A 14,909-nucleotide genomic window follows, 5' to 3' on the forward strand; every position below is an offset into this window, starting at 1 on the left:
ATAGTAAAAAATTTTCTTCCTTATCATACAGACCCAAACCAGTAAATCTGATATGGTCTTATCTGTTTTGCAGTCAAATTTGGGTTTATTCTGATTGTGTCCTTGTTGTAATTGCCAGCTGTTGTCTGCTTCCTGTAGCTCTGTATGTATGATATTCATTGCTTCTTCTCCACAGGAAAAAGTGGTGCTGGTAATAACTGGGCCAAGGGCCACTACACAGAAGGTGCTGAGCTGGTAGATTCTGTATTGGATGTGGTGCGTAAGGAGGCTGAGAACTGCGACTGCCTGCAGGGTTTCCAGCTTACTCACTCCCTGGGTGGGGGTACTGGGTCAGGCATGGGCACCCTGCTCATCAGCAAAATCCGAGAGGAGTACCCTGACCGCATTATGAACACCTTCAGCATTGTCCCCTCCCCCAAAGTATCAGATACAGTGGTGGAGCCTTACAATGCCACCCTGTCAATTCACCAGCTGGTGGAAAACACAGATGAGACATTTTGCATCGACAACGAAGCTCTGTACGACATCTGTTTCCGCACCCTGAAGCTCACGACACCGACATACGGTGACCTCAACCATTTGGTCTGTGCCACCATGAGTGGAGTCACAACATGTCTGCGGTTTCCTGGGCAGCTCAATGCTGACCTGCGTAAGCTGGCTGTCAACATGGTGCCTTTCCCTCGTCTCCACTTCTTTATTCCTGGTTTTGCCCCACTGACCAGCAGGGGTAGCCAGCAATACCGTGCCCTCACCGTGGCTGAATTAACCCAGCAGATGTTTGATGCCAAGAACATGATGGCTGCTTGTGACCCACGTCACGGCCGCTACCTCACGGTGGCTGCCATTTATCGTGGCCGCATGTCCATGAAGGAGGTGGATGAGCAGATACTCAATATGCAGAACAAGAACAGCAGCTACTTTGTCGAATGGATCCCCAACAACGTGAAGACTGCTGTGTGTGACATCCCACCCCGTGGCCTGAAAATGGCTTCCACCTTCATCGGGAACAGCACTGCTATCCAGGAGCTGTTCAAGCGCATCTCCGAGCAGTTCACAGCCATGTTCAGACGCAAAGCTTTCCTGCACTGGTACACAGGTGAAGGTATGGATGAGATGGAGTTCACTGAAGCTGAGAGCAACATGAATGACCTGGTGTCAGAGTACCAGCAGTACCAGGAAGCAACTGCTGAAGATGAAGGAGAGGTTGAGGAGGAAGGAGAAGAGGAGCAGGCTTAAAGAATCAATGTTCTTCACTTTCCTGTAACATTAACGTTAATACATTTCTACTGATTATATAAAATGTTACCAATTTGCCCTGTATTGCTACTTTTTTTGCACCAAAATGGTTTTAGGGGCTACTTTCGGCCTTTTGCGTATAGGCAGAAATTGTACCATTTGCTCTGTTGGATAAGATTGCGGTTTGTTCCAGTTGATGCATGTAAAAACAGGCAGCATGTTCAGTGCTGATGAGATCAGTCAGGTCTGATGCATTATTTGAAATCTAGGACAAATGTAGGTTTGATCTCATCTGTTGTTCCTGTCTTCAGCTTCTGGCCCTCGAGATCAGTGTTTCTACACAGATCCACAAGGCTGAGCACATCGAAAGGAAAAGGCACACAGTGAGTAAGTACTGCAATTGTAGTAAAAACATCTTATTGTAATTCATACTATTTTCATGTACAGATTTAAGGGCAGACTGGGGACAGAGGAATAAAAGGTGATGTATCCACTGCAGAGGTGGCAAAAGTATGCACATCATTTACTTAAGTAAAAGTACATATACTCAGATACTTCTGTAAAAGTTGAAGTACTGACTACACTTTTTTACTCAAGTTAAAGTAAAGAAGTTTGGGCTCTGACAGTTTGGTACTTAAGTAAAAAGTAGCCATTACTATTACCTGTTTTAGTGTCATGCTGGTAACTGAATTTGCTCATATGATTCCCTCCACTCTTCTGGGAAGATGTTCCACTACATTTTTGGAGTGTGCTTATGGATATGTGTTCATCAGCCACATGGGTATTACGAAAGGCAGGTACTAATGTAGGTGAGGTGAGAAGTCATGGGGTGCAGTCAGCAACGTGTGTGTGTGTGATTAAAAATTGATTTGCCATCACCATGCCATATACCAGATTGTAGGGTTATTCCAGCTGTCCTTAAAAACAACTCGGTTATTATGATGTTTTACAAATGACAAATTTAAGGCGAGTTATCCTGTGCATTTTATTGAAGTTTATCATTTATACGTCACCTGTATAGCAGTTCTACAACATATTTAAAAAAAAAAAAAAAGCAACGTGTGGCACGATCCCTTATATAACAAACAAAATTGTAGGGGGAAAAAAAATGTAAACATTAAAATGGCTCATGACAAGAAAGATATAACAATAAAACTTTAGATTACCTGTATGTGCTTTCTCAAATTTGATGGCGAATTCTTGAAAGCCAGCACTTTTTTTACACCAATAATTTAAAACGTCTACCTTATATATGGCCATGGGTGTTGAGGAATGTCTTTTGTTTTATTTATTTTCACATCGGTGACTCCCTCTGAATTCACATTAACGATTCCTCTTGTTGCCTTGCTCATTGTTAGCTCCCCTAGCCTAAGTCTACGTCCGATAGCCAGGCTATAAAACACCAGTGATATGGTGAAAAAGCTGCGCAATGAAGGGTTGTTAGGCTGGAAATTGCGCTCAATGAGAAGAAATAATACTAAACGTAACGAGGCTGGTTTGAAAATGTAAGTAGAAAGTACAGATATTTGTGTAAAAATGTAATGTGTGAAAGTAAAGTTGTCCAAAAAGTAAATAGTGGAGTAAAGTACTGATACCAGAAAAATCTACTTAAGTAGACCAACAAAGTATTTGTTCTTCGTTACTTCCCACCTCTGAGCCACTGGCACTATTTTTCACTGTGTCTCTTGATGGTTTTATACTTGTACCATGGTCTTTTTGTCCCTTCAGTGCCAATAATTACAAGCCTGCAGGGGATCACTGAGCAGAGTCTGCAGGAGCTGCATCATCAGGCCCATCATGACTTTAACCTTCATGCCTCCTGCTCCTCCTCATCATCTAAAGGTGAGGTTATTTCACTGATCTCACACTTCATTACATAGGGACTGCCACATTTAAAGGGAACAAAAACAAAAGCTGAAAATGAGCAAATCTAAATTTCACTTTGGAAATAATCTCTCTTAGATTTTCAAAAGTGCTTGTAATAAAACATTTACTTTTCGACTCCTGTAATTATTAGAGTAAAATATTAGCCAAATTTCTACATTCTTGATGTGAATCACTAGGTCTTGCGTACAAGTCTAACATAAAAAAAAAACTGAATTGGTCCTAAATTTGCTGTTCTTTTTTCAAAGATGAACTTTAACCAGGTCTTAATTTTCTGAAGTCTATGTAAAACTACCTCTAATGCTTGTTGAAATGCTCCCGCAATCTTTTGGGGTTTCTTTGGTGGTGCTGTTCTTTCTTTCGCTGTGAAGTTGGCTTGGAAAAATTAATTTGGAGTTTAAGGCCAGTTGCTAACATCTGTGGGTTTTTTTTTACTTATTTTGGCTGCTCCCATTAGGGGTCACCACAGCAGATGATCAGTCTCCATACCCCCTGTCCTTTACAACTGCTTCTTTTAAACCAACTACCTTCATGTCTTCCCTCACCACAGCCATAAACCTCCTCCTTGGCCTTCCTGGGAGCTCCATCCTCAGCATTTTCCTACGGATATACCCCATGTCCCTCCTCTGCACATGTCCAAACCATCTCAATCTTGCCTTCCTCACCTTGTCTCCAAAATATCCTACATACATTGTCTCTCTCATAAACTCATTTCTAAACCATGTAACATTGCGGGTCTCACCACTGTCCTATAAACTTTCCCTTTTACACGAGTAGATACCCTTCTATCATAAATCACTCCTGCCACTCTTCTCCACCCTGCATGCATTCTTTTTTCTCTTCTCTAACACACTCTCCACTCTAACTTCACTTTCCTCCTCTTCTTCACCTTCAAAATCATCCTAAATACCACCATCTGATGCTGTTTAGCTACACTGTCCCCTGCCAACACCTTAGTCTCCAATCTCCTCCAGGTTGCATCTCCTACATAAAACATAGTCCACCTGTGTGTACATTTCTCTTTATAAGTCACCCTAGACTCCTCCTTCTTCTTAAGTCTCCATATTCCATCACAGCGGGGCAGGTTAGCTACATTTAAAGATTTAAGAGGATCTGAGACCACTTTATCAAGATACATAACCTTTCTGGCAAGTGACAATAATTTAGCATCAACAAAGAAATTAATTCTAGTGTATGTTATACATTGGCATGTAGAGTATTCTCTGTCCTGAGGGTTAACTATTCTCCAGATATAAAATAAGTTAATTTTGTAAATTCTTTCAGGTGAGTGAGTGAGTGAGTGAGTGAGTGAGTGAGTGAGTGAGTGAGTGAGTGAGTGAGTGAGTGAGTGAGTGAGTGAGTGAGTGAGTGAGTGAGTGAGTGAGTGAGTGAGTGAGTGAGTGAGTGAGTGTGTGTGTGTGTGTGTATATATATATATATATATATATATATATATATATATATAAATATAAAAAAGTAAGGGTCCAAATTAGGGCCATAAATATTACAACATATGGTAAAAATGTAAATCTCTCTAATTGCTATTAAATTCCTCCCCGCCTTATCTGGAACAATTTTGAGTGGATGGATTTTGCCCTTTGTAAATAGTGTAGCCACCCATCTTGAGCTAACTGCACATGTGGCATGATATCTTTGACCAATCCATTTACATCTTCATTTGATGTATTTATTTTTGCTCAGGTATGTTTCCTAGACATAAATTGTCACTTGACAACGTAATATGTGCCAAAACTTTCAACTGAATGGTTTAGTCGTTAACATTCCAAGTAACCTGGATAAAGTGTCTCCTCCTATCCAGATGTGTTCTATTATACAGGCTCCATGTTTGGAATCTTAACGCATACCTGCTGCCACTGCCAGACAGCTGTGGTTAAATGCAATAAAATGAGCATCTGTCCAGTCCGGCAACATGAATGACCTGGTGTCTCAGTATCAGCAGTACCAGGATGTAACTGCTAATGATGGAGAGGTTGAGGAGGAGGGAGAAGAGGGGCAAGCTTACACAATTTCAACGATGTTCCTGGTTCTTCTATGCTCTTGGTCTGTTTAATACCAATAAAACATGTACTTAAAAATAATTTTCCTTGTGAATTAATCCCCAGAAGTTAATTTAAAAAAACTTAAGTGACCAATTGGCTCTGTTGCAGGGTTCTGTTAAGCTTTCATTTGGTTTAAATCTTGTGACTAACTGCAGTAGTCACATTGCAAACCTTTTGAATAATCAAACCACTGTTTATCTACTTGTGTTGCACCAAAGTGGTTTCAGGGGCTTCTTTCTGCCTTTTGTGTTTATCCAGATCCAGTTATGCCTAAGATTGCTGTATCTTTCAGTTGATGCATTTTAAAACTGGCAGCATGTTGGCATTTGGTTGTTTACTAAATGCTTTACCAGTTAAGTAGTTATCCACTCAGGGGGGGGAAAAAAAAGATGCCCGATTCTGCCAAATGTAGTTGAGTAAAAAGTAAGAAGCCTTTTGTGCTATTGAAATCCAGCAGGTTGTTGTTTGGTAAAGTTATCCATGCTGTGATGGTGCCTGGTAGGGGTAGTGCATACACAGTAAGTGCAACAGGTGAAATGAAAGCAGTATACATTAATGCTATTTTCGGTGGTTGTTGTTTTTTTTTTTTTTTTTTTTTTCCTTTCCCAAAAAGAACAGGAATTGTATAAAAGCCTAAAGGTTTTAGGCATGCCGAAACTACAGGAACAGACACGTGACTGATCGCATTAAAAAATTTTTTTATATAAACAACGACAAGGAAAACGTTCTAGTTTAAGTGTTTCAGGAAGAGGTAGGTCTTCACTCATTGCTTGAAGATGTCCAAACACCGGAGTCACTGGTCATTTAGCAGAAGGTCATTCCACCACCTCGATATCAGAACAGAGAGGAGACCCTGAGAGAAGGTGGGAACGGTCGTTCAGTGCTAGACGATCTCAGGCAGCGTAGTGTAGTGTGAGGAGCGATGAGGTTTTTGAGGAAAATAGCACATTTTTACATGGGCGGAACCCCAAGGGTTGCACTGTGCCACGTCCGAACTGACCCCACTGTATTCTTTTGTATAATTAATTTCTATTCTGTTCTTAAGTGTCCTAATTAATTTTAAATACATTTTAAACCTTTTTTTTAAATCCTTGTTTTGCTTTGTCATTGAACCTGAGAAAAACGTTGAAAATAACCATAATGACACGGTCTCCATGCTACAATAATAATGATAAAAGCAAAGTTTTTCACTGTGGGGACATATCTTTATAAGTACAATTTGACTTTATTATGTGTCCCCTTCAAAAATTGCTCATGCGAAATTGTATATTTTATTGTTATATATAATTTATTGATTTAATCTATGGCATGCCTGGAGTCTTTAGGCTGACAACTGATGAACTCTTAATCACTGAATTCTAGGTGCTTTCTTATTGTTTTCTATCCACTCTGTACCAGCTGCTATAAGTGTAGTGCTATATTTGTATAAATGCTATTTAAAAATACCTTTTGTAGATTTATATTCATTTGAAACCTTGGTGTGAAACCAGCCAATCAGAAGCGAGTATCCGCACTTTCAACCAATAGTATTGTGTCATATCTCCACCAATTACATCGTTGGTGGGGCGGGTCTACGACATAAAGCAACGAATGGGAGCGCTTGGCTGATTTCTCTGCCCGTTTAATAAATTACCGTGTTTATGACGTTCTGGCACCAGTCTCGCAGGAGATTGCGAAGTGTAGCATCAAACTCAGTCTTTGGGAAAACAACAATGAGGGAGATTCTTCATTTACAAGCAGGACAGTGTGGCAACCAGATCGGTGCCAAGGTAAGACATGAAAGCCTTTTTAACCCCCACCCCCGCGCAGCCCCGCCCCCCTTCTTTTCGATGCTCGTGTCGTTTATTACACGCTCAGCTATAAAGTTCAGAGCTAAACCCTACATGTGGAAAATGTGATATCTAACTACATATCAATTATCAGCTATTTACAAGCTGGGTTGCCAGTAATAAATCTTATCTCGATCACATATCTGTCATATGCTCATGCTGATGGTGTGACACTGCATTCAGTCCTCAATGCCAAAAATTGTATCGGATGATTGTAAGCAAAAGTTTGTTGGATTTTATGAATTTTTGTTTTGTGTAATAATGTAGCGGGCACTATAGCATACTCTAAGTGATGTATAGTTGTTAGCCTATGCTATCCTCATAAATAAATGAATAATATTGCTGCATACCGTTTCCCCTCTTCGTTCCTCTTTATTTTAAATTGGGCTCCTGATGGTTTAGACCGTGTTTGTTAATTTTGCATCCTTAATTTTATTTGGGATTCTTTTCAAATTTATCATTTTTTTCCCCCCCTTTCCTTTTACAATTTATTTTGTTCCCTTAGTTCTGGGAAGTAATCTGTGACGAGCATGGGATTGACCCAACAGGCAGTTACCATGGTGACAGTGATCTTCAGCTGGGAAGAATTGATGTTTACTTCAATGAAGCTACTGGTAAGGCTTTTTTCTTTTGTACTTAAAAAAAAATACTTTGTGTATATATATTGGTGGTGCTTGGAAAGAATCACAATTGCTTATTTTATTTATTTATTTATCTTCTGGACAAACATACCATAACAATCTTGCAGCCTGATGGTGCAATATGTGCCATTTTATTTTTCTTTTGGTCTCCTGTTCCTCAATAAGCCTGAAACGTTTGGGTAATTTGCAGTTTATTGCCTCATAGAAAATAACGAGGAAGCATAAAGGATTTGGTCATTTTAAACTCATGACATGAACTGTATGAAAGCCCAAAGACTCTTGGCATTCCAAAACTTCAGAAACAGACATGTGATACATAAACGGACTCAGCATAGTGTGAGCGATTGTATTGTGGATAATAGTAACATCGAATTGTAGAGTTGCCACATAATTAGCCATCTAAAAATGGTGATACCTAATATAATCACCCCACATGTTTGCTATGTTGTCATGTGTTTGGCCGTGAGACCATGATGGACTTATGTGGGCAGTGTGCCTTATTGCATTCTGCATGCATGTTGCTGCAAACGATTATATAAACTGGCCAATAGACTCTGGTAGCAGCTTGCACTTATTGGTTTAAATTATTCTCAAGATGCCCACACCACTGGCAGCATGTTACAGTAGCTTCTTTGTGTATTAGATTTTTTTTCCTTTTGTGTCCTTATGTTTTACCTAGCCATAATATTTTGTTTCTTGTACATTTTTTCTGTGAACTAGCTGCTGTAACATTCACAAGAGGGAATTGTTCTCTATCAAAATATATATATTTAAAATTTTCAGGTGGGAAATATGTCCCCCGTGCTGTGCTGGTGGATTTGGAGCCGGGTACCATGGACTCTGTGAGGTCTGGACCATACGGACAAATCTTTCGGCCAGACAACTTTGTTTTTGGTGACTATTGCATAACATTTCTAATAGTTTCCATTTTCTTGTTCCTTATCATACAGCACCAAACCAGTAAATCTGATATGGTCATATGTTTTGCAGTCAAGTAATTCTTCCCTGCTGTTTTCTGCTTCCTGTAGCTCTGTATGTATGATATTCATTGCTTCTTCTCCACAGGAAAGAGTGGTGCTGGTAATAACTGGGCCAAGGGCCACTACACAGAAGGTGCTGAGCTGGTGGACTCTGTATTGGATGTGGTGCGTAAGGAGGCTGAGAACTGCGACTGCCTGCAGGGTTTCCAGCTTACTCACTCCCTGGGTGGGGGTACTGGGTCAGGCATGGGCACCCTGCTCATCAGCAAAATCCGAGAGGAGTACCCTGACCGCATTATGAACACCTTCAGCATTGTCCCCTCTCCCAAAGTATCCGATACAGTGGTGGAGCCTTACAATGCCACCCTGTCAATTCACCAGCTGGTGGAAAACACAGATGAGACATTTTGCATCGACAACGAAGCTCTGTACGACATCTGTTTCCGCACCCTGAAGCTCACGACTCCAACATACGGTGATCTCAACCATTTGGTCTGTGCCACCATGAGTGGAGTCACAACATGTCTGCGGTTTCCTGGGCAGCTCAATGCTGACCTGCGTAAGCTGGCTGTCAACATGGTGCCTTTCCCTCGTCTCCACTTCTTTATGCCTGGTTTTGCCCCACTGACCAGCAGGGGTAGCCAGCAATACCGTGCCCTCACCGTGGCTGAATTAACCCAGCAGATGTTTGATGCCAAGAACATGATGGCCGCTTGTGACCCACGTCACGGCCGCTACCTCACGGTGGCTGCCATTTTCCGTGGCCGCATGTCCATGAAGGAGGTGGATGAGCAGATACTCAATATGCAGAACAAGAACAGCAGCTACTTTGTCGAATGGATCCCTAACAATGTGAAGACTGCTGTGTGTGACATCCCACCCCGTGGCCTAAAAATGGCTTCCACCTTCATCGGCAACAGCACTGCTATCCAGGAGCTGTTCAAGCGCATCTCCGAGCAGTTCACAGCCATGTTCAGACGCAAGGCTTTCCTGCACTGGTACACAGGTGAAGGTATGGATGAGATGGAGTTCACTGAAGCTGAGAGCAACATGAATGACCTGGTGTCAGAGTACCAGCAGTACCAGGAAGCAACTGCTGAAGATGAAGGAGAGGTTGAGGAGGAAGGAGAAGAGGAGCAGGCTTAAACAATGTTCTTCACTATCCTGTAACCTTAAAGTTAATAAATTTCTACTGATTATATAAAATGTTACCAATTTGACCTGTTTTGCTACTTTTTTTTTTTTTTTTTTTTTTTGCACCAAAATGGTTTTAGGGGCTACTTTCTGCCTTTTGCGTATAGGCAGAAATTGTACCATTTGTTCTGCTGAATAAGATTGTTGTGTGTTCCAGTTGATGCATGTAAAATCTGGCAGCATGTTCAGTGCTGAGATCAGTTAGGTCTGATGCATCATTTGAAATCCTGGACAAATGTAGGTTTGATCTGAAGCCACTGTAAAGGGGAAAAAAATGATAATGTATGGCCTTTTAGAACTTCCATAGGTTCGGGTCCACATGGAGAAAGTTCTTCTTAGCCTAATTAACAACCACTCAAAAAGAGAGTAATTTTTACACTCTCTCTAAATAACATGTTCATCTTTTTTGCTTTTTATTTTTTATTGGTATGATAAAACTATGCTCAAACAGCCTGTCGGTGGATTAAAATGGCTTTAGAGACTTTGCAGACTTCTGTTCACATGTCCTGTCAGTCTATTTTTGATTTGGAGTTTTTGAGGCAAAACTAAGTTAACTGTTTTTTTTTTTTTTTTTTTGTTTGTTTGGTTTTTCCCTCTTTTACAATTCAGTTCTGGGAAGTCATTTGTAACAAGCATGGGATTGACCCTACTGGTGGTTACGCCATGGTGACAGTAATCTTCAGCTGGAAAGAATTAATATCTACTACAGTGAAGCTACTGGTGAGTTTTTCAGTTTTATACTTGAAAAGCATCAAACATGCTCTTTTTTAAAATATATAAATAATTTAAATAAAATAGAATACATGACAAGCAATTGTTTTGCATTTTTTCCCCCTAACTGTGCTGAAATAGAATCGTGACTTAAAAGTTGAGGAACGTACCAAACCAGGAATTGTGTAACGTTACATCCGTATTATTATAAAACTTTTTTTTCCCCAACTAGATGTAAAATGGGGCATAAAACACTGGAGAAGGAACTGAAATGTTTTTTCATAGAACAAACCAAAATGAAAAATATTGTCCTAATGTAGAAATGGTCAAAATCCCTGTACAATTATTATAAGGTCATGGCCACATTTGTTTATACATGCTTTGTTCTGAACTTGTGATTGCGTTACGATAAGTAACTGTAGTACAGTTTTTCTAATGATTAGCTATAAAATAATTTAAAAAATATATATATTTGGTTGGTATTTGTAATACTGAATCTTAAGATGGCCATTTTTCTTGTATGCACTCCTTATTCAGCATGTATTTTATACAAACTACAAATTAGCAAAGCTTGTGTGTGCAGTTCAGTTTTGAAAATGCTTTTCTGAGATTAGAAGAATAGCCTTTATTTCTCACATGCATTACAGCACAGAAAAGTTCTTTCTTTGCCTATCCTAGCTTGTTCGTAAGCTGTGGTCAGAGCGCAGGGTCGTCCATGATAAGGCGCCCGTGGAGCACAGAGGGTTAAGGGCCTCGCTCAAGGGCCATTAATCACAGACAAGCAAAAACACATATTAAACTCTTCAATGCTCATTGATGGGTTAACATTGAGCAAGCATGTTTACGACGAGAGAGAGGGAATGTTAATAGGGATTAAGGTATTTTAGTGAAAAGCTATTTCTATTACAGGCTGAACTATCATTTCTCGCAAGTTACTAAATAATGTAATTTTTAGGTTTTATATAACTATGCATACAAATATAATGAATCTTTTACAGGTGGCTAATATATCCCCCAGTGCTGTGCTAGTGGATTTGAAGCTGGGAACTATAGACTCTGAAGTCTGGACTATACAGGCAGATTTTCAGGCTGGACAACATTTTGTTTTTGGTAACGATTTACATAACATTCTGATAACTTATTTTCTTTTACATACAGAGGCAAACCAGTAAATCTGATATGGTAATGTTTTGTGGTCAAATTTGGATTTATTCCGATTGTGTCCTTGTTGTAATTTGCCAGGTGTTTTCTGCTTCCTGTTGCTCTGTATGTATGATGGTTATGCTCTGGTACAAAGGTGAAGAGATGGAGTTCACTGAAGCAGAGAGCAACATGAATGACCTGTTGTTGGAGTGCCAGGATGCAACTGCTGAAGAGGTTGAGGAGGAGGAAAAGGAGCAGGTTTAAATATAAAATGTCATTGTCTGTTTAATACCAATAAAACATGCACTTAATAATCCTTGTCCTTAGTGATTTACGGTAATCCCCAAAAGGTAACAAATTTATTAATTAAGTGACCAATTGGCTCTGTTGCCGTGTTCTGCTTCAAGGTTCAGTTGGTCAAGCCCTTATTAGGTTTTTTTGTGACTAGGATGGACAGGATTAGAAATGAGTTTATTAAAACGCATGTAGGACATTTTGGAGACACCGTGAGTGAGGCAAGATTAAGATGGTTTGGACATGTGCAGAGGAGGGACATGGGGTATATCAGTAAGAAAATGCTGAGGATTGAGCCACCAGGAAGGAGGAAAATAGGAAGACCAAGGAGGAGGTTTATGGATGTGGTGAGGAAAGGCATGCAGGTAGTTGGGTTGAAAGAGGCAGATGTAGAGGACAGAGTAGTATGGAGACGGATGATCCGCTGTGGCGACCCCTAATGGGAGAAGCCGAAAGAAGTGGAAGAATATTAACAAATAAATAAATATAAAAGAGGCGAAATTAAAATCTTCAGTGCAACACATTTATTCACAATGTCTTTTCTTTGCTCAGATTTTATATATATATATATATATATATATATAGCTCCATAAGCAAAAAAAAAAAAAAAATATATATATATATATATATATATATATATATATATATATATATATATATATATATATATATATATATATATATATTCGAATATGTAAAGGGTCTACTTTGATTTGTACACTCTTATTATAACAACAAAAAGCTGTGCTTTTGTAAAGTAAAGAAAAAAGACAGGGGGCGCTCTCTCTCCTCTTTTTTTTCAGACACAAATAAAACACCCTAAATCTCACCCTAAATATTTGCCTCACAGACATAATAAATAAAACTCTACTTTTAAATAAACAAATCCACATAAAAAAAATATTATCTGTTTATGTAATCCTTATGAAAGTTATAAGAGGTGCAGTTTCTCCGGTTACACCTCATTAACCGTCCGTGTGGAAACATATCAAAGGTTCCGTTTGGTGTCCTGATAATTTACGTAATTTAAACCACCACAATTACTTTAAAACTTTTTACAATAATATTTTGTCTTCATGCTCTATGAGTTAGGTTTTACGAATAACAAACGCATTTGCTTAAAGCATCTATAATTTTCCATGCCCATGTTGATTAGAGTATTCAAAAATAATTTTTTAAAAATATTTTTTATATATAATTAATTTAAGGTACATTTAGTACAGCGCGATTAAATATTTTAAGCTATTGAACTTGAGTAAAAAGCAGAGTCAGTACTTCAACTTTTACCAGAGAATTTTCAAACATGAGTATCTGTACTTCTGCTTAAGTAAGACTTTTGCCACCTCTGAGGAAACCCTTGCAGGTGTTTGGAATTAATTAGCTGTTTAGAGTGTGACACCACAAGTCTCCAATATTGAACTTTTTCACTATATTCTAATTTTCTCTGAGAAACTGAATTTTGAGTTTTCATTAGCTGTAAGCCATAATCATCAACAATTAAAAGAAATAAACACTTGAAATATCAGTCTGTATGTGATGAATCTATATAATATACTGTACAAGTTTCACTTTTTCTATTGAATTACTAAAATAAATGAACCTTTTAATGATATTCAAATTTATTGAGATGCACATGTATGTGCATGTATAACTCGCTTTCATTTGTCATCATTTTCTGTAACTTCTCTTGGTCAGTAATGTTTCTTACAGCAGTGCAACACAGTCTGCCAGGCAGAGCAGTGACTAATATTTTTCACCAATTCGTGGTCTTAGAATGACCAAAAGATTGATGTGTACAATAAAAAAGTGTGTACAATAACATTTTATATTTAATGTATTCTATTCCTCGATTTTCTGTCAGATGTTAAGAACAAGCGGACATTATGTATAGGCTACTTAATTTTTATTTAGTGAACTTTGGATAAACCAAAATTATTATACATGATACAAGTGACATTCAGGTAAATGTAATAATGCACTTTGAAAATAAGATTGTGACATTTACTGGAGAAAAACAAATTGAGAGTGGTGCTTGAGGGTGCAAAACTCAAAAGAGTAATTCATCTTCGTTGAAATGAGCAGGCCCATGATAAAGTGCCCAATGGCTTGAATGATTGCCTTGATGGTATAAATAGCCATGACTCTGACATTACAACCTCATTCATCGTTCATTTACAAACAAATTGGTGCAAAGGTAAAAAATTAAAGCCTTTTTAACACAGATTTTTCAGGCTTAAACTTTTTTTTTTTTTGCAATTTGCAATTTGCAAGTATAATATTTTTAAAAACATTTAACAAATATATTGTCAGCTACAGAGTTCAGAATTAAAGCCCACATGTGGTAAAAAGTCATGTGAAGCCAAATAGCCACTGAATGATGAAACAATTCAGCTGCTGATGGCGGTTAGCCCTGTGCGCATACCCTGCTATTAACATGGCCACTTGTAACTGGTCCGGCTCCACCTAAGTTTTCCTCAGCCTGGCACATTTTTACACTCACGCTGTCTAAATAAGTGGGTCAACAGTGCAAAATAATTGAGAATGTGTTGAGTAAGTGAAGGCAGGGTGGAGGAGAGGGGCAGGAGTGATTTGTGACAGAATGGTATCTGCAAGAATAAAAGGTAAAGTTTATAGGACTGTGGTGGGCTGTGTAATTTATAGGACTGTGGTGACCTGCTATGTTGTATGGTTTAGAGACAGTGGCATTGAGAAACAGACAGGAGGTGGAACTGGAGGTGGAACTGGAGGAACTGGAGGTGGAACTGGAGGTGGCAAGTGATGCTAAGATTTTCAGTAGGAGTAACTAAGATGGACAGGATTATAAATGAGTTTATTAGAGGGACTGTGTATGTAGGATGTTTTGGGGACCAGGTGAGGGAGGATAGATTGAGATTGTTAGGACATGTGCAGAGGAGGGACATGGGGTATATGCGTAGG

At 39.0% G+C, this 14,909-nt stretch overlaps 2 protein-coding genes across 18 annotated transcripts in view; both read left to right on the plus strand.

Annotated features, from left to right (window-relative positions):
• LOC124386609 (tubulin beta chain-like) overlaps nucleotides 1-11,992 on the plus strand; it is a 36,688-nt gene extending 24,696 nt beyond the window's left edge. For 6 of the 14 annotated variants that reach the window (XM_046850561.1, XM_046850559.1, XM_046850560.1 and 3 more), the window contains 6 exons: nucleotides 176-1,260; nucleotides 1,548-1,623; nucleotides 2,965-3,078; nucleotides 10,434-10,544; nucleotides 11,534-11,645; nucleotides 11,778-11,992. In XM_046850561.1, the coding sequence (XP_046706517.1) occupies nucleotides 176-1,236 (1,061 nt within the window). In that variant the 3' untranslated portion in view covers nucleotides 1,237-1,260; nucleotides 1,548-1,623; nucleotides 2,965-3,078; ... (1 more) ...; nucleotides 11,534-11,645; nucleotides 11,778-11,992. Of the gene's footprint in view, nucleotides 1-175; nucleotides 1,261-1,547; nucleotides 1,624-2,964; nucleotides 3,079-4,939; nucleotides 5,220-10,433; nucleotides 10,545-11,533; nucleotides 11,646-11,777 lie in introns of those variants that run through there. The other 8 variants (XM_046850555.1, XM_046850554.1, XM_046850563.1 and 5 more) reach the window with 8 other exon arrangements.
• Nucleotides 1,599-11,992, plus strand: LOC124386611 (tubulin beta chain-like). 4 transcript variants are annotated; one of them, XR_006925961.1, is made up of 8 exons: nucleotides 1,599-1,623; nucleotides 2,965-3,078; nucleotides 7,515-7,623; nucleotides 8,434-8,544; nucleotides 8,716-9,808; nucleotides 10,434-10,544; nucleotides 11,534-11,645; nucleotides 11,778-11,992. XR_006925961.1 is itself a non-coding variant. In XM_046850567.1 (4 exons), exons 1-4 carry the CDS (start codon nucleotides 6,821-6,823, stop codon nucleotides 9,774-9,776), a joined length of 1,410 nt encoding a protein of 469 aa, XP_046706523.1. In that variant the 5' UTR covers nucleotides 6,781-6,820; the 3' UTR covers nucleotides 9,777-9,841. The 4 variants fall into 4 exon arrangements, 1 of the variants encoding a protein (XP_046706523.1); XR_006925959.1 differs by lacking the exons at nucleotides 1,599-1,623; nucleotides 2,965-3,078 and adding an exon at nucleotides 6,781-6,949; XR_006925960.1 differs by lacking the exons at nucleotides 1,599-1,623; nucleotides 2,965-3,078 and adding an exon at nucleotides 6,781-6,949 and having other exon boundaries at nucleotides 8,716-9,796.
• Nucleotides 11,993-14,909: the final 2,917 nt, after the last annotated feature.

The sequence above is a fragment of the Silurus meridionalis genome, chromosome 5 (genome assembly GCF_014805685.1).
Source record: "Silurus meridionalis isolate SWU-2019-XX chromosome 5, ASM1480568v1, whole genome shotgun sequence".
Classification (NCBI taxonomy): Eukaryota; Metazoa; Chordata; class Actinopteri; order Siluriformes; family Siluridae; genus Silurus; species Silurus meridionalis.

What these genes read in the sequence shown, in the direction of transcription:
- LOC124386611 (XM_046850567.1), top strand. Translation starts at nt 6,821, where the DNA reads ATGACGTTCTGGCACCAGTCTCGCAGGAGATTGCGAAGTGTAGCATCA. An exon ending in GCAACCAGATCGGTGCCAAG is followed by an intron (nt 6,950 to 7,514) that starts GTAAGACATGAA and finishes TTGTTCCCTTAG; the next exon opens with TTCTGGGAAGTAATCTGTGA. An exon ending in GCCAGACAACTTTGTTTTTG is followed by an intron (nt 8,545 to 8,715) that starts GTGACTATTGCA and finishes TCTTCTCCACAG; the next exon opens with GAAAGAGTGGTGCTGGTAAT.